This window comes from Suricata suricatta, chromosome 9 (genome assembly GCF_006229205.1).
Source record: "Suricata suricatta isolate VVHF042 chromosome 9, meerkat_22Aug2017_6uvM2_HiC, whole genome shotgun sequence".
NCBI lineage: Eukaryota > Metazoa > Chordata > Mammalia > Carnivora > Herpestidae > Suricata > Suricata suricatta.
Window position 1 is genome coordinate 28943466 of NC_043708.1, and position 21744 is coordinate 28965209.

Consider the following 21744-nt stretch of genomic DNA (forward strand, 5'->3'; position numbering starts at 1 on the left):
AAACAGACCACAATGGTGGCTTGCAAACAGACTTGTAAAAATGTTCTAGAACCTGGAGTTTCAACCTCGAGCTTCTTGAAGGATCTTAATTTTTGAAGCTGACATAAAATGCAAAGGATTAAAAACAAGCTAAAAGAGAAATAAAGCACAGACCATCTTTCAGAAATTGCTAAAATATGTACCAACATAGAGCTTCCCAAGGAAAAAAAAATACCTTCTAAATGCTAATGGCCACCAGCACAAAAAACTGTAAATTACTGCTATAAATAATTGGACTATCTAAGACACGTCTTGAGTATGAAGAACATATCTACTACTAAAGGCACTAGCTATAAATAACTCCTGAACTGATTAGTACATTTTAAACTTAAAGTGAATGTGTCAGCTTTGACGTGTACTTACATGTGTTTCAGTCAATTTTGAGCAAAATTAACGAAGTAGAAAAGAGACTGTCATCCAGAATTCATGCATTACATTTTGCTTTGTATGTCTGTCTACTTCTAAAAGAATTACTGCCAGAGAGGAGAGCTGATGTGGAAGACAGCACTGAAGGGAACCTTGCTTTTCCACTTCTGGCCCGTTCTTATGGACCTTTCTGCAGGTCTCGTTTATAGAATACAGATTGCTTGACTGGCCTTTTTCTGGGGACCTTTGGAAACCCTCAAGTTTTGCTGATAATTTTAAACAGTTTGAACAGTTCCAAAAGCCTGAGAGACGAAATGAGAGCCAAAGCAATGAAATTTCCCTTTCTGATCAGTAAGGAATTTCAAAATCCTGAAAATACCATCTAAGTTACAGAATTATTAAACTTTACCAGAGAGAATGGAAAATGAACATGTGCTATATTTTTTAAAGAATAAAGCATCCAATCTTTCTCTTATTATATTTTTAGTGACCCCACAACCCTGAAAAACTTAATAGCTTGGCAATCAGGAAAATATGAAAATGGCAAAATTCCTTTTTTCTCGGGGCAAAGAATATATATATATTGAAAAATTTATAATGGGAAATATACTTGAGAAGAGGGGTGGAAAGAAGATAATGCTCCTTCATATCTATATGGAGCTTTAAAAGTAAATTCAGGCACCTTATGGGTCATCTTGATAATCACGTGATTTGCCTCCAAATCATACTACCCGCGGGTGGCATCTGCCCAGTAATAAGGTCAGCACTCCATGCTAAGTCATAGAAAGTAAAATTTCTAATATTAACACAGATGATAAGAAGACACTGAATAATTTAGGAATGATAATATTTTTCTCTGCTGCTTTGAAAAAGTGTAGATATGTGATAATATCCTACATTAGGTGTTTCTATTTGAAGACTGATGAGAGAGCAAAAGACGGGGACTGAGGGTGAAACACGAGCTAACAAGCACCCCGCCCCCAGGTGGGGCACGTGTGACATTCCCCAGCACTCCAGGCTGCGGAGGACAAAGGAAAGGAAAGAAAGCAAACAGTTAACTGATAAGAGATCACAGTCATGCTGGACAAGAGTCTCCATCAGTTTACAAATGTCTTAGTAAATGACAAGAAAAAGGCAATCTTGTCCGGAGCCTAATCTCCAGAAACCTATAGACTCAGTTTCCTGGAGCCCCAACATCACCCAACCCTCAGAACAAAGGCAAGAAGGACATGTCAGGTAATATGAAATTTCTTTGTAACCTGCAGCCCACTGACAGATACCTGAGACAAATACAGCGTGCAGCCTTTCTCTAGGAGCCGCCTACAGTGGTAAAGCGATGCCTTACTAGAGGAAAACCACCTCAACTTGACATCAGCTAGGCCTCTGGCATCTTACGAATCTTCTTGAGTATATGAAAGTCCTTCTGGAGGCCTCTTTTTTGCCTTTCCCTCCCCCAACTCATTGCGCACAACCAGTCCTCCCTCACAACCCAGTGCAGCTCTTTCTGCCCATGGGTCCTGTCCCTGTGCTTTAATAAAATCACCTCGTTTGCACCAAAGACCTCTCAAGAATTCTTCCTCGGCCATCAGCTCCAGACCCCCGTCACTCTAAAACCCCATGAATGGTCTGAACAGGTGAACAAGTTTGGAGATCAGTTTCAGAGACAGAGTCATAATCATCTCTGACTTCTCTTCTGGGCCCAACTCCTCTCCTTTTTGGCAGGCTGAAACTTGGTTGATAAGGTGTATGTATCTGAATCTGGATAAGGAAAAGTAATTAGATTTTTATACAACCTTTTTGCAGTCACTAACAGATATAGCCAGAGTTAAGAAAAGCCAGATGAAGGAAAATGGCCCATGCAATTTGATTTCAGGAAAGTTCCTAGTTTTAAATATTTATGAACACGAAAGAAAAGTAATCTCGTTAACTAAACTTATGTAGACTAAATAAAGTCAATAGAAGAAAGGAAGCTTACGTTGTGTTTATTAAGTGTCCTCACTATGATAGAACACATCAAATATAAGAGGTAATCAGATAGCTTGTAGATCTCATTTTTTTCCCGGCATTTAATTTGAAATTTAGTAATTGTCAGTTGGCTGCCGGGGACCATCCCTTTAAGCCGCCCTCCACCCCCCATGTCTTGTCTCTGCAACCTCGCTTCAGGGTCTAGGGGAATGCAGAAGTCAATGCTCAGAAATACAGTCAGGGCCACATGTGGACATCCGGGACAATGGCATCTATTCGAGATGAGACACGCTTCTGCCCTTGTGGCACGGTTTCCCTCACTCACTAATGCAGTATTTGGGGAAATCAAGAATTCTACCTGCTCTGGCATCTATCATATTTACTAGTATTCTTTCAACGTACATTTAGCCACGGCCGGATGGGTTACTTTACTTGGATGAGGGCAGAATGAAGACGTTACAGCAGGGCCCTTTGCCATGACAGGCGCGTTCATACAGTGTCAGCTCCAGGATGTGTGAGGGTGCATGTGAACACACCTGGGACTCACGGCGTCTCCAAATAAGTAACACAGTGAGAGATGACCAAGGACAAGATGGTGTGGGGCTGGTGCTTAGGAGTCAGCCACTTTGCAAGACACCTGCAAGTACCTGGCTTCCCAGTTTGGAAGTAAGAAGATCTGACTTTGAATGCCAGTAGCACCTTTGCTAAGTGACCACAAACAAGTCACTTCACTTCTCTGCCCACTGATATTCTTGCTGCTGTGAGGATTAAGTGAAATCATGTATGTGGAAGTGTGAGCCTATGAAAGATGCTCAGGAAATGGGTTGACTAGAATTTAGAATTTTGTGACGCTGAAGTAAAGAGTATAATATCCTTAAACAAGGACTTTTACGTATTTTCATTTCTTTGCCAAGCACATCCCAGCAACACTCAAAGGAGAAACTTTACACAGTCGAAGTTTAAGGAGGTGAAGAAAGAATCCTTTCATTCATCACAGTCTCTGACTCCAAATGCCCTTTGCATATGCAGAGCACTTAAACAATGCTAGTTTTACCCCGTTCCTCATTGAAGTTTAAATATTCCAAACAGAAGGATTTATTTCCTTGTTTTTTTAAAGATTTTTATTTATTAAAAAACATTTTTTTTACCATTTATTCATTTATGAGAGACAGAGAGCACAAGCAGAAAGAGGGAAACACAGAACTCGAAGCAGGCTCCAGGTTCTGGGCTGTCAGCACAGACCCTGACATGGGGCCCAAACCCATGATCTGTGAGATCATGACCTGAGCTGACGTTGGACGCTTAACCGACTGAGCCACCCAGGCATCCTTATTTCCTTGGATTTTAAAACACTGCTGAAAAAAGGGGGAAGCAGCTAGCATTCACTAATACTGCAGCAAATTAATGGAGGCAAGGCTTGGAAGGAATGCTTACAAAGGGCTCCTAAAGTCTCCTTTGTCCTGACTTGACAAACAAGCCTCATTCAGGAAATGATTTCCCTAATAATAATCCATATGCACAGCTGTAAGTGAAGGGGGTCTCCAGCTTTCAAATAACACACTGCTTGGTGGGAAGCTTATTTCTGTACTTGCTGCAGAACGAGAGGATGGTAATTATCTAGAGGCTGTATCTTTCAAATAAGGAAACAAAGTAAGGAGGGGGAAAAACTCCACTACTGAAAATTTCTTCTTTGTAAAACTGTTCCAACCCCTGACCCCTTTGTAGCTTATTTGCTAGAAGTCCTTACTTCTGAAACAGGAAAAGACTTTGTAGGAGAAATTGGGAGAAATTTCAGTTCAGTAGCACATCAATTCTTCCTTTCCTGAGCCTCTCCCTCCTTTACCAAAATACTAAATTCTGAATATAATTGTAACGCATGACAAGTAGAGCTGTTTCATGAGATGGCTTGGTTAATTTTAGCCCAAAGGCTGAAGAGAAGGGGAGGAGACACAGCCACAAGGCACAGAGCCCTGGGCTTCACTGTACTTAATTCCACACTTATGCTTTCTCTGAACACATCCTTAACCACAGCACTAGGATCTGTTCCACCTCCCTAGTGCTTCCTAGCTGTCTGACACTGGGCACGTTGATCCAAAGAAGCCAATTCTGTAAAACGGGAAGAACCAAAACCTAGTAAACACTTGGAGGAGTAAACGAAACGACAAACACAGACTACCTGGAACCTTTGCTTCTACCATAGGAGTAACTTGGTACAGGATTTATTCTCCCGTTGTAAGTAACTAGAAAAACGGACAAAATATCTGAAATAACTTTTTTTTTTCAGACATTTTACAATAGGCAGCATTGGACAGTGACCCCAGAGAAAGAAGAATCGAAGATGAGCCCTCTGATCCCACCAGGGTTTCTACCTGGAGGAACTTTTGGAACAATGGCATGGTGCATGGCTTTGAAGAGGGAAAGCCAAAATATACGGGAGTTCAGGAAGCCTGAGGTGGCTGATATTTGCTGGGTAGCACACCAAACAGGAGGAAACTACACAGTGAGAGAGGTTCCGAAATCCGCATAAGTTCCCCTTGAGCCTTGGGCTGAATATGAAGCTGCACACACAAAGTAGGATTGCAAAGCCAGGCAAAGAAAAACTATTAGGGTACTGTACAGCATGGTGGCTACAGTTAATAATACTGTATATCTGGAAGTTGCTAAGAGCAGATCTCATCACAAGAAAAAAATTTTTTGTAGCCTTGTATGGTGACACATATAGACTTACTGTGGTGGTCATTTCACAATATATACACGTTATCAAATTATTATGTTGAACACCTGAAACTAACATAATGCTATTATCAACTGTATAGAATTGTAACTCAATAAGAGAAAGAGAGAAAAACTATTAGGCAAAGAAAAACTACCAAAGAACTATAAGGCAAATAATTCTCACAGTTGACATAAGATTGGAAGACACTCAAGTTCTAACCAGCCACAGTAAAGAGACCTCACTGAATATGCAGGTCCTCGGACATAAGAAAAGTCATGCCTTAGTAGCAGAACTACATTAGAAAATAAAGACTGCCCTAGGTATGCTTTAATAAAGCTTAAGAACAAGATTCTTAAAGATCAAGAGGTTTTGTAAGTAACTTAACTGCCCACCAAAACAAAACTCAACACTCTTGGAAGAAGACAACACAATCTAGACACTCAACCATAAAACATTCACAATATGTACTCTCTAATCAAAAGTAACCAGACACATGAAGCAGTAAAATGTAACTCAAAAGCAGGAAAAAATCTGTTAAATGGAGGCCTCAAATGACAAGGATGTTAGTATTAGCATGCAGACTTTAAAACAGCTATCATAAATACATCAAGTAGGAGCAGCTGGGTGGCCCAGCTGCCAAGTGTCCAACTCTTGAGTTGGGCTCAGGTCATGATCTCATGGTCATAGGATTGAGCCCTGTGTCAGCTACCTGCTAGGGTACAGAGAGCATGAAGCCTGCTTGGAAATCTCTCTCCACCTACCCCTCCCCTGCTCACGCATTCACGCTCTCTCTCTCAATAAACATTTAAAAATTATTTAAAAAATAATAGTTAAAAAAACAAGTTAATGAAGATAAAGTAGAAAACTGAGAAGAGGACCAAATGTAATTCTGGCTTCAGAAGATGACATCTCAAATGAACATTTCACTGGACTGGATTAACAGCAGATTATGACACTGTAGAAGAAAAGCACAGTGAACTTGGAAGATATGTTAATAGGAATTATCCAAAAGGAAGCACACGGGGGATAAAGGTTAAAAAATGAAATCAACAGAGCCTCAGTTACCTGTGGTATGCTAGTGAGCGATCTAATGTATGTGTAATTGGAGATTCAGAAGATGGCAACAGAAAAAAATAAAGATTGGCAATTACTACTTTTATTTGATGGAAACTAGGAATCCACGGATCCAATCATACCTACACCACCGCATGTACAAGAAGTGATCCTTTAGGAACACTCGTCCTGGAAAGCATTTTCTCTTACTTACTTACTTATTTTGAAGATGATTTTTTTTGGTTTATTTTTTTTATTTTGAGAGAGGGCGAGGGGGCACAAGCATGGGAGAGGCAGAGAGATCGGGAGAGAGAGAGAGAGAGGATCTCAAGCAGACTCCACACTGAGTGCGGAGCCCGATACAGGGCTCAAACTCATGAACTGTGAAGTTGTGACCTGAGCCGAAATCAAGAGTGAGACACCCAGGTGCCCCAGCAGCATTTTATCTTTTTAATGATTATACTGAAGGAGAGGGTTTTCTGACACAAAGCATGATTAGACACAACGTGGCGAGATTCTCTTCTAGCACACAGAGCAAAGTCTTATCTCTGGGGGTGCCATGGCCAGTGAGAAGCCAGTGAGACGTGCAGAGGCGGTTTTGACCCTAACAGCTTGAAGTCAGAGAGATAAACATGCAAATGACCTCTTTTAGAGCTTTATAATAGAGATACTTCCCGACTTTTTGTTCCCTAGAAGAAACCCAATACTCTGAAAGGGCAGAAATGAAAGACCAATTCCTCTGCTCTGCCCTGAGAGGTTACTAGGGGTCTTAAAGGAGGACACTGCGTGAAAAGGACCCCCCCCTCCGCTGAATGTTACAGAACAAGTGGGCCCTCAGAGGCGGTCAGCTAATCCGTGCTTATCCCCCTCTAGCCTTTGTAGCTATTGGGATACTGAGGCAAAATGTGCGTACAGTGCTTATTTTATTTATTTCAGTGTCTCATTTGATACCACAATGCTTAAGTATGGTCTTGCTATATACATTTCTCATGTTGCCCTTCATCATCAAGAGGTGGCTGGGCATGTGTGAATACAGAAATAATATCTAATCTGAATCAATTTCTAATCTGGCCATTCATGCATAGAAGCAGGGGGCTTATTACACTCTCCTCAGAAGCTTTCTTAGCGCTCTTGGTGGTGATGATAATTTATGTAACACTACAAACTGGGACAACATGAATGGAGCGCCTAGGGCAAATGTCAGCCTATCTGAAAAAGAAGAGTTTCGGGGCATATTAAGATTGAACATTTTATGCAACTGCAAGCAGAGTATGGGACGTTAAAAAGTATTTAAGAGTCTAGGCTACGTATGGGCTCTAATAGTCTCTCTTGCGTGTAGCTTCCAAGGTGGCAACAGCAAAACCATGGCAACAGGAAATTCTTCCCTGCCGTGGAGTTTATGAATGCTTTTCTGTTTTCGTGACTCAACTCCTTACTTAATTTCCTGTACAGAAAATCGGAGATTACTATAGACTGTCATGCAGATGTGCTAATCCAAAGACCCTCTCAAAGAAAAACCGGTCAGGGGTGTCCATGGATGGGTTCTGAGATAAAATTGAAAACTGCCTCCTCACAGACGCACAGCAGACGTCAACATATACTCTACCCTAACCGGATGCTGAGAGCGTAACTATTTTATTAACAGCTTGCGGAAGGGGAGTGCACAACCTTGTATGTTCATGAGCCACATCTAAAAAGATTCTTCCGTTATTGTGCTTTTAATCAACACAGTTCAGGAGCTGAACTAATACCAAAACTAAGAAGTCTATTTCCTTAGGGATTCAATTAGACTATGAACAATAAAAATAGAAAAAAGGCAAACAAAAAATCTCAATATTAATAGAAGACAAAAACAAATAAGAAAACCCTTATAATGAACATTGACTGTGTACATGAGCATGGCGATTACAAAATAAATCAATGAAAGTAAAAAACTCCAGGGCTTACGACCAGATGGTTATAAGATTCTGCAATTTTTTTTATGGGGCACCTTAGGTGGCTCAGTTGGTTAAGCATCTGGCTTCAGCTCAGGTCATGATCTCACGGTTCGTGGGTTCGGGCCCCGTGTCTGGCTCTGTGCTGACCACTAGCTCAGAGCCTGGAGCCTGCTTCAGATTCTGTGTCTCCCTCTCTCTCTGACCCTCCCCTGCTTGTGCTGCCTCTCTCTGTCTCTCAAAAATAACTAAAAAACAGAAAAAAAAAAAAAAAAGATGCTACAATTTTTAATCACTCTAACATTCACTTAACTATGGTGACATTTACGCAACCCTATCCAGGAGCAAATGTGCATGATTTGCACCCACTGCTCTACTACTGTGTCGGCACTGATGAGAACACCGTTTCTTTTTGACAGACCGATCCTAGCTACCTTGATTACAGTCATCAAATGTTTTGGGGCCGCGTCCTCCTTCTCTGGCTTCCTCTCCCCCATCACCAGCGGTGCTCTGCAGTAAATGGCACTGTTGTTTTATGGGCAATTTAGCAGATGAACGTCAACACAGCAGGCGGTAAATAAGCCTAGCAGGAGAGTGTAAGTATTTCTTACTTTTGGTGTCAAGCTGTGCTCGATACTTCTCAAATCCTTTGAGCCGAACACGTTCTCCCAACAGCTGAAGGAATTCCTCAAACGCCGGGCCGGCTGACTCATTGTTGTACATCTCTTCTTCGGTGCTCTGTCCAGCTCGGCAGTACATGACGCCTACCTTCTGCTGATAGTTCAGCTGTCAAGAGAGGCGGTACGAGGCACGTAAATACAGACAGACCCGCTTTGCCCACTGAGATGCTCCTAACTCCTGGAGGGCACGTGCCCAGCCTAGCTAGCATCTCTCTTCTCTTGAAATCCTTCTGTTTTAAGTCTTCTGTCTCTAATTCCCAAAATACAGCAGAACAAGCATCTATAATTAAAAACCTTCACAAATTAAGAGAAAAGGCCAGGAAAACGAATTAAAATTTTCTGTATGTCAAGCTAATACATCATGAGAACAGATGCTGATACTTTCCGGAACTTCTCTGATTACAAAGTTCAAAATGAGGCTATGAAAAAAAGTGGACAACAAAACATAATTCTTTTTCAGTAATCTCTTCCTCTTAAAAAGGAAAGGCTGGGGCACCTGGGTGGCTCAGTCAGTTAAGCATCATGGCTCAGGTCATGATCTCATGGTTCATGAGTCAGAGTCCCACATCAGGCTCTGTGCTGACAGCACAGAGCCTGCTTGGGATTCTTTCTCCTTCTCTCTCTGCCTCTCCCCCACTTGCTCTGTCTCTCTCAAATATAATAAGTAAATGTCAAAAAAAATAAATAAAAAGGAAAGGCTTTACAAATTTAAAAGCAGAATTCCACTGTAGAAAAAATACTTTAAAATGGTATTCTTTAAAATTCATATTTTTTGCACTAAATAGCACATTAATGTTCTTGCTAATTTTTTTTCTTTGGTAAAACTGGAAAATATTTCTTTCCCAATGACATTTTTCCAATATACTAAATTATAAACCTCAGTTATATCAGTTAGAATACTACCGTCATCAACAATGTACTTTTCAAATATTTTTCTGAAAGACGTGTGCCTGAATAGGAACTTTAAAAGGGGCTTCATAATGGCAAATACTCCTTCCTCAGAGACAGTTAAAACGAAGCATTCAAGAGACTTAAATGTGATGTAACATTAATCAAAATATTTACTCATCATTGAAAAGTCTAGTCATTCTGCAAACAAATTTTAAGGTGGTATTAGTCATTTAACTAGACATTAGTTTTCAATACAAAAATTTAGACTTTTGGGGCACTTGATTGGCTCAGTCAGTTAAGCGGCTGACTCTTGACTTCGGCTCAGGTCATGATCTCACAGTTTGGTTCCTGAGTTCGAGCCCCCAAAAAACTTTTAAAATGAAGACATTTAATTCTCTACTGAAATCAAGGAGATCCACACTGCTTTGGCCTATTTTCAGAGCACTCCGACTACTGCCTCAGGCAATTATCTCATAAAACGAAAGGGGGAAGGGAAAGAGGCAAAATCATAACAGCGAACATTTATTGAATACCCGCTGTATGCCAATCATTGTTTAGTATTTTAGATACACTAGCTTATCCTCACAACAACCCATAACGCAGTTACTCCTGCATGACAGCTAAGTAAAGGCAAGAACTGGAAAAGGAAGTAACTAGCCCAGTAGGGAGGGACACAGGACCACAAACTGTCTGTCCTGTGATTCAGCTCTCTGAAATATTACCACGACTCAACCAGGCTCGATTTCTATCACTGCAATGTACGTCCATCCATAGCCCCTTATTTGCAATTCTGTAGTTGAAAGGTAAAAACCAAATTCAAGCAAACACATTTGTCAGTAAAACTTGATATGGACCAATGATAATACTTCTAGTTTATTCCATGTTGTGTGACTGTTCACATTTCTCCCCCCACTGGGGAAAAACAGTGTGATTGTGGGGTGTTATCTCAGACTGGGGATATCACTACCAGTGTCTACATTCTATTATCATTCTAAAATCTGGATGTTTTTGACTCTGAAACACATCCAGCTCTTACCATTTTACATAAGGGACTGCGAACCTGAACTACTCTTTCCAACTTTCTGACCAAATGATTCAGAAAAGTAACAGGAAAATGTCACAGGGGACAAACTCTTCCGCGCTTTCCTCCCTCCACCGCACACACAACCTTGCTGACGACAGAGCTCCACGGCCGTTGCGTGACCCGAGACACGAGAGCCCCTAGGAGTGCTGGGATTGCACAAAGCTGACTGCCTTTGCTCTACTCCTCCAACAAGGCAGAAGGTAAGGTTCCAAGTCTGCAACTTGAAAACAACTGGATACAGTGATACTGGAATATTTGCAAAATAGCACGTGACATCACATCATTTCTATTTCATTATGGACAAAAACATATTTAGGACTTAGTATGTTTTTGTTGTGCCACATGCAGGAAAAACGCAACGGGAGAAGTCAGAGTAATGCCTACTGCACACCGCTGACATTTCACCCTTTCCCGGCTGGCCTGCTTCAAATGTCTGAATGTGGCCAATGCTTGCAGGAGGACTGCCACAGGTAGAGGTCTCAACCTGGCTTTAGAACTAATCTGAGTACCCACCCTATTAGGACTCAACAAATAAAAAATAGTGTTAGGCTCCGTGCCAGTTACAAAAGAAGTCCCTAATAGAGTCAGACCCTCAGTCTCCCTGCCGGGAGAGCTACCAAAGAGACGAAGCGCTGTGAAGAAAGGAAGCGGCTTGGCGTTATTTGCCATTTGGCTCCGTGCCTCCAGATCAGCCTTCTCATGCAACGATGTAAAACAAAGTCACCCTGTTCAACAGAAAGCATCATGGTGTCACTGGATTTGTAGATGGCTTTTTAAAACTTCTCAGATAAAGGCCTAAGATTTCACTGTGCCACATTCAAAGGGATTCATTTATATAAAAAAAGGAGTTCACTGCAGAGAGAAGTAAGGAGACTTCCCCCAAACCACTGGAGAAGCTGAATCCAAGGACAATGAGACAATGTGCCGCCTTCTTTTGACTGATTTCTCATACTCTAGTGAACTCCACCGGCAGCCAGGAGAACAAAGTGGTGTCTGCTGCTTCTGAAAAGAAGGAGCCTTTAAGAGGATTAGGAAATCTGTTAGAATGTCAAACTTCCTTCATTTTGAAACTGTGCCAAATGTCACTGCTCTATCCTCGAACTTGACAATATTCTTGGTTTCCATGCAATTAAGTCAAGGTAGGTGGCATTCTCTGAACGCAGGCTCCTGGAATCCTTAGTTAGCAACCGTGTTCCTCGCGGGAGTAAGAGGACCTGTTGAGGAGTTTTGTCAATGTAATAAGGAACATTTCAAGGCAAAGAACAAATGTCAGAGCTGCAGATTGGGGTTTTGAGTTGTTATGAGGTTATATAAAACAGCACTCTTTTTAAAATAATTTTTTAAATGTTTTATTTATTTTTGATACAGAGAGAGACAGAGCATGAGAGGGGGAGGGGCAGAGAGAGAAGGAGACACAGAACCGGAAGCAGGCTCCAGGCTCTGAGCTAGCTGTCAGCACAGAGCCTGACGCGGGGCTCGAACCCACAACGTGAGATCTGACCTGAGCCGAAGCCGGAGGCTTAACCGACTGAGCCACCCAGGGGCCCCGGCACTCTTTTTTTTGAGATGTGCACAAACACATCTGTATGGGTTCACACGTACAAATATATAATACTTCCATCTAATGCTCAAAATAGAGTTAGGGTGACACCAGGAGCCATCTTGAGAACACACTGTGTTTATCCACTGTTCAGGGTTTTTGCTTTGGATAATCCCAGGATGATGCTGTGCAATCCATGCTTGCCGATCAGCTGTTCCCAGGACACAGTGTTTGGACACTTCACAAATGTTTCCATCATAAAAAATAATGATGGTCAATCCAATAGGAAAAGGCTGTCTTTGAGATGAAGGTCTAGAATCTCAATAAAGCAAAGTGTCTGCAGCACCCACTGAAAGGGACGTGGGTTCTCACAGCTCAGGACCAACTGTACAGAAGATTGTTCTTCCTCTGATAAAGCAGATACTTGGACACAGAATCAAAGAAACAAATGCTGCAATCTGATTTACATAGCCCTGAGTTTCTGGAAAGATGGATGATAAAGTCAGAACCCTCCGCCAGTAGAAACAGATTTGAAAAACCAACTTTTCAGAGAACTGGTCTGGAGTTCAGCATTTTCACCTCTTCTCGCCTACTGTCACAGCCTTGGGAAGGTCACTGAGGCGGCAGAGAGCATGAGAAGAACCCAGTTCTTAAATTCTTACAAAACCTTTACAGTGTCTGACTTCGTCCAGAAATTTAAGACCGTCACCACGAGATACTTCCCTCCCGGTGAGGCAGTTCGCAGAGTGTGGGCTGGGAAGCTTGAGCGCTGCTCTGGGACACAGGTATCTGGGAACACTCTGATCCCTACAGTGCTTGCTTTTGATTAAACTGTTAGGTCGCACAACAGCAGCATTTAATCCGAGAATGATTCTGCCCCACTCACTACTGAGGCAAAACTATTCTGACACAACTCCCGCCATGTGACCTCAGAGGCTCTCCAGTCCACCTGGTGAGTGCAGAAACTGTCCTCAGCTTTGTGGGGGACCGAGGATTTGCCTCCCGAAACCTGGAGGGGCGTTCTTGCGGCTCCTCCAGCAGTTTCCTGCCTCCCCGGCCTCCCCGGTAGGCCTCCAGGCAGGCAGGGAGACTCCTGGTCTCCCCGCACTTGCTCCTCCCTGCGCTGCAAACTCTGCAGCAGAAAGCTGGAGTGACCTGACCCTTCCCTTCATTTGTGTCCCACTGCCCAGAGATCCCTGCCTTTTGCTGCCTAAGGCCCAATGTCATAAAAACCGCTGTTTCATTGTTCTGCCTACTTTTTAAAAAGTTGTTTCGGATGGGAGGTAAACTCAGACCCTCTTTCTCCATCCTGGCTGGAAGCAGAAATCTGCTCTTGAGTTTTTGTCAGCTGTACTGGTATATAATTTCTGAATAGTAAACTGCATCCATTTGATTTAATGGGTTCTAATACATCTGTACCACCAGCAAAATCTAAAATTGTTTCCATCGTCTCCAAGTCCCCTGGTTCCTGTTGGCAGCCCATTCCTGCATCAACTAACTCAGATGGCTGCTTTCCCCCTCACTATAAATTAGTTTTGCCTATGTCTTTAAAGAATATTTTTGTTGGGGAAAATTCATAGTGAGAGTTACTCTTTCGGCACTCTAGAAACTTCTGGTGGCTTCTACTTTTTCTTTATGCTTCCCCAAATGTTTGGTTTTAACAGCTAATTATCCTATTCTTCTTTGAAAATGTTTTTCCCCCTCTGGCTGTTTAAGATTTTTTTCTCTTTTTCTTCTATGTTCAGATATTTTGATTCAGATGGACATATGCCTAATTTTCTTTATATTCATCTTGCTTAAGGCCAGCGGGGCTCCACAAATCCATCTTAATTCATTGTCTTTCATCAGTTCTGGAAATTCTTCTACCAGTATGTCTTCAAATATTGATTCTGTCCCCTAAATAATGCTTTACTTGGTTTCCTCCTGGGATTTCCATTAAACATATGTATTTCACTCTGGCCCAATGTGTTTTAGGTACTCTTCTGTATTTCTCATATTTTTTGTCTCCATTCTTCAGTTAAAACTATTTTGGTAATTGTACCCCTACATTTACTGCAACATTACTTATATAGCCAAACTATGGAAGCAGTCCCAATGCCCATCTATGGATAAATGGATAAAGATGTGAGGGTATGCATATGTGTGTATGTATGTAGGTGTATACATACATGCGCGCACACACACGAAGTATATACAGCTATAGAATTATAGAATGAAGCCTTGCCATTTATAACAACATGGATGGATCTACAGAATGTAATGCTAAGTGAAATAAGTCAGTCAGAGAAAGACAAATACCACATAATCTCATTTATATTTGGAATTTAAGAAACAAAACAAATGAACAAAGGGAAAGAGAGAGGGAGAAAGAGAGAGAAACCAAGAAACACTTAACTATACATTTTTTTTAAGTTTATTTATTTTGGGGAGAGAGAGACAGAGTGCAAGTAGGGGAGGGGCAGAGAGAGAGACAGAGGGAGACACAGAATCTCAAGCAGGCTCCAGGTTCGGAGCTATCAGCACAGGGCTGGATGAGGGGCTCAAACTCACAGATCATGAGATCATGACCTGAGCTAAAGTCCGATGCTTAACCAACCACCCAGGTGCCCCCAGACTCTTACCTAACTACAGAGAACAAATTGATAGTCAACAGAGGAGAGGTGGGGGAGCAGATAGGGGAAGTAGGGGGTGAAGATTAAAGAGAACACTTATGATAAAAAGAAAAGAGAAGAGAGAAAAAGGAAAAGAAAAAGAGAAACAATTTTCTGGTAACAGCAATTCATCAATTTTCTCTTCTGCTCTAATATGTTCTTAAACACATGTATTTTAATTTCAACTTTTGCCTGTTTTGTTCCATTTCAGAATTTTAATTTGATTGTTTTATAGATTCAGTGATCCCTGAACTCGGTTTTTTAATTCTGTAGCTCTCATGCAATCAAATCTAATTTGTCATCTAACTTTTATCTGAAACTTTATGCTGAACTTAGTTCCCAAACCACTCATAAAATAAGCAATGTCTTAAAAAAAAGGCACTACGTGATATTGCTAATTTTGATGAATACCGTTTTCTCAGTTACTTCTTCCATGGATCAAGTTTTTGGTGTTATGTTTCAGATGTCTTTGCCAGGTCCTAGATCCCAAAAAAGATTTTCCTATGTTACTGTCAAAATTTGTATAGTTTTACATTTTAATCAATGACCCATTTGAATAAATTTCTGTACAAGGTGTAATACTTAGGTCAACATCATTATTTTGTCTATGGATATTTAATTGTCCCAGCACCCTTGTTTGAAAAGCCTATCCTTCCTACACCAAACTGTGGTTATACCTTTGTCAGAGTTACCTGGATATATGTGGGGATGGTGCTATTTCTAGTTTCTCTATCCTGTTCCATTGATCCATGAGTCTGTCCTCCCAATAATAAAACAGTTTTGATTAACACAGTCACATAATAAATCTTGAAATCAGATAGAATGATTTCTTCCACTTCATTCTTCTTTTTTCAAATTTTAATTGTTCTAAAACTTTCGCCTTTCCATGTAGTTTCAGAATAATCTTGTCTACAATTACAAAAAATCTTGCAAGGATTTCGATATCATGTTAACTGTACATCAATTAGGACAAAATTGACATCATTAAAATCTTGAGTCTTTCAATCCATGAACATAGTATGTCTCTCTGTTTATTTAGGTCTTCTTTGGTTTCTTTCATCAGTGTTTTATAGTTTTTAGCACACTAGTCCTATACATGTTTTGTCAGGTATATACCCAAGCATTTCATTTTTTATTCTGGGATTATAAATGATATTGTATTTTAATTTTAGCTTCCACATGTTCATTAAAATAAATCGAGAACTACACCAAAGTAAAAAAGTTTTGCCCAAAAAAGGAAACCATCAACAAAAGGAAAAGGCAATCTGAATATAAGATATTTGCAAATGATATAACTGATAAGGGGTTAATATCTGAAATACACAAAGAACACATTCAACTCAGCACCAAACAAAAAATGACCCAAAATAAGTAATCAGGGCATGATAATGGGCAGAGAACCTGAATAGACATTTTTCCAAAGAAGACATACAGATGCCAAGAGACACACAAAAAGATGCTTAACATCACTAATTATCAGGGAAATGCAAATCAAACCCACAGTAGATATTATATTATGTGTCAGAATGGGTAAAATAAAAAAACATGAGAAATAGTAAGTGTTAGTGAGGATGTGGAGAAAAAGGAACTCTTGTACACTGTTGGTGGGAATGTAAATTGGGGCAGCCCTTGTGGGAAACAGTATGGAAGTTCCTCAAAAAATGAAAACCAGAAATACCATATGATCCAGTAATTCCACTAGTGGGTATTTACCCAAAGAAAATGAAAATACTAATGCAAAAAGATAAATGAGCCCCTATCATTATTTCAGCATTATTTCCAACAGCTAAGATATAGAAGCAACCTAAGTGTCCATCAATAGATCAATTGATAAAGAAGACGTGGTATACACACACACACACACACACACACACTGGGGTATTATACTGCCATAAAAAGGAATGAGATCTTGTTATTTGTGATAACATAGATGGACCCAGAGGGTATCATGCTAAGTGAAATAAGAGAAAGACAAATATATATGATTTTGTTTACATGTGAAATCTAGAACAAACAAACAAAGCAGAAGCAGACCTATAGAGAACAAACCGGTGGTTGCCAGAGAGGGTGGGTGGGTGGAAAGGACAACACAGGTGTAGAGGAGTGGGAAGTACAGGCTTCCAGTTATGAAATGAGTAAGTCACGGGGATGAAAGATACAGCATAAGGAATACAGTTAATAGCACTGTGGCAGCACTATACAATGACACTTGGTTGGTAGCTACACTTGTGGTGAGCTGAGCATAACGCATAGACTTGTTGCATCACTGTAATGTACATGTAATGTACACTGAAGCTAATGTAACATTGTGTCAACTATCCACTATCCTACAATTAATAGAAACAACAAAGATATCAAATTGACTGTTGTGGGTGGATGTTGAATCGTACAACCTTGCTGAACACACCTTGTAGTTCTAGGAAGTTTCTGAATCTTTTGGGGGGCTTTGTACATAGACTATCATACCATCTGAAATAGGGAAAGTTTTGTTTCCTTTATCTAACATCTTTTATTTCCTCTTCTTGCCTTATTGTGCTGACCAGAACTTCCAGTATCATGTTGAATAGCAATGGTGACAGTGTACATCCTTGCTGTTAATACTAAGTCTTTCATCATTAAGGAGGATATAAGCTATAGATTTTCTGTAGATGTTTTTCATTAAATTGAGCAAGTTCCCCTCTATTCTCATCTCATTTTTTATCACAAATGACCATTGTTTTTGTTCCTCAAATCCCACGGTCCTTGGCCAGTCTGCCTCCTCTCCACCCTGGAGATTCACTTTATGTTTACTTGTACAATGTACAAGGCTTTTAGCTGCACTTACTAGGAAGAATAGGGAAAAAATAGATATACCCCATATTTCCAGATGCAAAACTACAAACTTATTTTTTAAAAATATTTTGTCCAGTGTTCCTGGTTATTCACTCTCATTGGGTGGTCTGGCCTGTAACAAACTACTCTGTCGTTACTGGGCATGAAGGTCTTGTTCATTTTTTAAAATCCTCATGATTCACCCTGACAGCATTTACACTTCGGTGTGTTCTTTATAAACATGACAACTTTTTAAGTCACTTCTTAAAGATTCATCACTATACTGTCCCCTAAAAAGAATGTCAAAGGGACTGGAAAAATTCAGTGTTGTGAGCAAAATGTGGTGTTAGAAAATATATCCTCACTGGAAATTACTTGACAAAAATAAAATCGCTTTTAAAAAATAAAATGGATACTGGGTAGGAAAGTTATTTTAAAAATCTGACGGCGATGCTGTCAAAATTATTTATGTATGTGCACAGACATTCTGATCTATTTTTATCTTTGGCATAACATGCTCTATACACATACAGGCAATAATCTTCTCTAAAGTGCAAAATTTCTCACAAAAATAAAAAGCTTCATATTGAGTATTAAACTGATTTGACATTAAGATGAATTTCAGTTATATAGAAAAAGGCTCTTCATTACAGCATTGTGAGCAACAGGAAAAGCCAGGAATCAATCCAAAAGCCCATTACTAGGGAAACGGATAAAATAAATTATGGTATAGCAACCAACAGAATACTATGCAGCCATAGAAACAATGGGAAAGCTTTCTATATACTGACATAGAAGGAACCCAAGACACATTACTCAGTGAAAAACAGAAACTGTCCAGAGCATATTGTATTCTGTCTAAGGAAGAAATAAGACTCTAGATGCATATTTGATGATGTCTGTATAGAGATACAGGAGCATAAAAGACACTAATGAGACTGGTAACCATGTAGGAAAAGAGAGGGGAGGAGACAGAACAAGGTAGAAATGAGGTCCCTCAAAGTAAACAGAATTACTTGGATTTTAGCACCATTTGAAATTATTAGCTAGTTAATTCCCATGGAAATTAAACTAGTTGAAATCTTTATTTTCTTTTTTTAAAATGTTTTATTTATGCTTTGAGAGAGAGAGACAGAGAAAGAGACAGCATGAGCAGAGGAGGGAGAGAGACAGGGAGATACAGAATACAAAGACAGGTTCCAGGCTCTGAGCTAGATGTCAGCACAAAGCCCGACGCAGGGCTCAAACCCATGAATCGTGAGATCATGATGTGAGCCGAAGTCGGATGCTTAACCAACTGAGCCACCCAGGTGCCCCTAAATTTTTATTTTAAAGCTGAATTTAAAACACAATCCACAACTTAAAGTTACGACTGAAATATCTGCATTCAATTCCTCTTGTCTTTTAAGACGGTGAACCAAAGAATCCTCATGGCATGTCTCTGCCATGCTGAACTCCATCACTGCAAACCGCAGTGGATCCACAGACAAATGACTTCCAAATGCTACTGCTATCAGTTGTGTTAATCACAGAAGCCTACCGTTGGAAAGGTCTCCAACAAGTCACCCAACTCAGCCTTAGCTAGGTCAAAGAGCACGGAGGAGCGAGTGCACAATAATCATCACCTGTGAACAGACAAGGTAAAGCTACCAATAATGCCACTGCCTTCTTCCCCTGACCTGATGACTGCCATGTATATTTCCTTCCTGGTGACGTATGTACAGACCCATGAATGGTCTAGAACCAGTGTGGTGGCCATCTGAACTTTAGCTGTGCACTAGCCGTTATCATCATCTAAAAGAAGAATAAAATTTTGGTAGTGGCCACTGTTCTGCCAAAGCCTCATTCATATAAAATAGGTCTTGGGAAAAATGCTTTCCTTATGGTTCATTCTTTAAATCTTGTTGCCTGGATCAAACAAGGAAGGGGATGGTCAGACACATTTATCCTCAATAAAATAAGGCAACCTGGTAATGAATAGGCTAAGACAGCGGCGAATCTCATCCATGGCCTCAATCAAAGAATCAGGGCTATTCATGATCAAATAAACATTGCTTCTTTTCTTACCATTCATTTATTCTTCAGATAGATAGTACAAACCTAATTAGAGATAATCACCTTTCCCCTTCAACTTCAATAACTTGAAGGGTAAGTTTTTAAGGAACAGAAAACCCAATAAATATTTTCAGTTTTTCCATTTTTAATAATTACCTAGAAAAACAGTGGAGATATTCATTTAGGTAAAACCACTACCACATATATGAAACTTCACATTTCCTAATGAAAAGAGAACTACCAATTTTCTCTACTCCAAACTGGCAATTGTACTTTAGTATGTTATACTTAATATCAGGCACTGAAGTCAGCAGCAATAATGCTTAGAGCCATCTTTCCAGTTTCTTCTCCCAATCAAGGGGAGGGAAAAGGAAGACGGGGTGTTTAGTGCATTGGATAAGAATGTAGGCTGTCCAGCATCACCTTGATACCCAAACCAGACAGAGACCCAGCAAAAAAAGAGAACTATAGACCAATATCCTTAATGAATACAGATGCAAAAATACTCAACGAGATACTGCCTAATCGAATTCAACAGCATATAAAAAAATTATCCATCATAATGAAGTGGGATTCATTCCTAGGTTACAGGGCTGATTCAATATTTGCAAATCCATCAATGTGATACATCACATTAACAAAAGAAAAGAAAAAAACCATATGATCCTATCGATAGATGCAAAAAAAGCATTTGACAAAATACAGCCCCTTTCTTAATAAAAACCCTTGAGAAAGTCAGAATTGAAGGAACTTACTTAAACATTATAAAAGCCATTTATGAAAAGCCCACAGCTAATATCATCCTCAATGGGGAAAAACTCAGAGCTTTCCCCGAGATCAGGAACACGACCGGGGTTTCCACTTTCACCACTGCTGTTTAACATAGTGCTGGAAGTCCTAGCATCAGCAATCATACAACAAAAGGAAATAGAAGGCATCAGAATTGGCAAAGAAGTCAAAGTTTCACTTTTTGCAGATGACATGATACTCTACATGGAAAACCCAACTGACTCCACCAGAAGCCTTCTAGAACTGATCAATGAATTCAATAAAGTTGCAGGGTACAAAATCAATGTACAGAAATCCGTTGCATTCCTATACACCAATAATGAAGCAGTGGAAAGAGAAATCAAGAAACTGAACCCGTTCACAACTGCACGAAAAACCATCAAATACCTAGGAGTAAACCTAACCAAGGATGTAAAAGATCTATATGATGAAAACTATAGAAACTTATGAAAGAGATTGAAGAAGACACCAAGAAATGGAAAAGCATTCCATGCTCGTGGATCAGAAGACTAAACATTGTGAAAATGTCATTACTACCCAAAGCAATCTACATATTCAATACAATACCCATCAAAATTGCACCAGCGTTCTCAAAGCTAGAACAAGCTTTCCTCAAATTCGTATGGAATCACAAAAGACCCCAAATAGCCAAAGTAATACTGAAGAAGAAAACCAAAACAAGAGGCATCACAATCCCAGACTTTAGCCTCTACTACAAAGCTGTCATCATCAAGACAGAATGGTATTGGCACAAAAACAGACACACAGACCAATGGAACAGAATAGAGAACCCAGAACTAGGCCCACAAATGTACGGCCAATTAATTTTTGACAAAGCAGGAAAGAGTATCCGATGGAAAAAAGACTGCCTCTTTAGCAGGTGGTGCTGGGAGAACTGGACAGCAACATGCAGAAGAATGAAACTAGACCATTTTCTTACACCATACACAAAAATCAACTCAAAATGGCTGAAGGACCTGAATGTGAGACAGGAAACCCTCAAAACCCTCGAGGAGAAAGTAGGAAACAACTTCCTTGACCTCAACTGCAGCAACTTCCTACTTGACACATCCCCAAAGGTAAGGGAAATGAAAGCAAAAATGAACTATTGGGACCTCATCAAGATAAAAAGCTTCTGCACTGCAAAGGAAACAATCAAGAAAACTAATA

The 21744-nt window shown here is 40.2% G+C and overlaps 1 protein-coding gene across 7 annotated transcripts in view; it reads right to left on the reverse strand.

Moving 5' to 3' along the window:
- SIPA1L1 (signal induced proliferation associated 1 like 1) overlaps nucleotides 1–21744 on the reverse strand; it is a 365455-nt gene that overhangs the window by 83357 nt on the left and 260354 nt on the right. For all 7 annotated transcript variants that reach the window (XM_029952089.1, XM_029952096.1, XM_029952095.1 and 4 more), the window contains one exon: nucleotides 8685–8859. In XM_029952089.1, the coding sequence (XP_029807949.1) occupies nucleotides 8685–8859 (175 nt within the window). The remainder of the gene's footprint in view (nucleotides 1–8684; nucleotides 8860–21744) is intronic.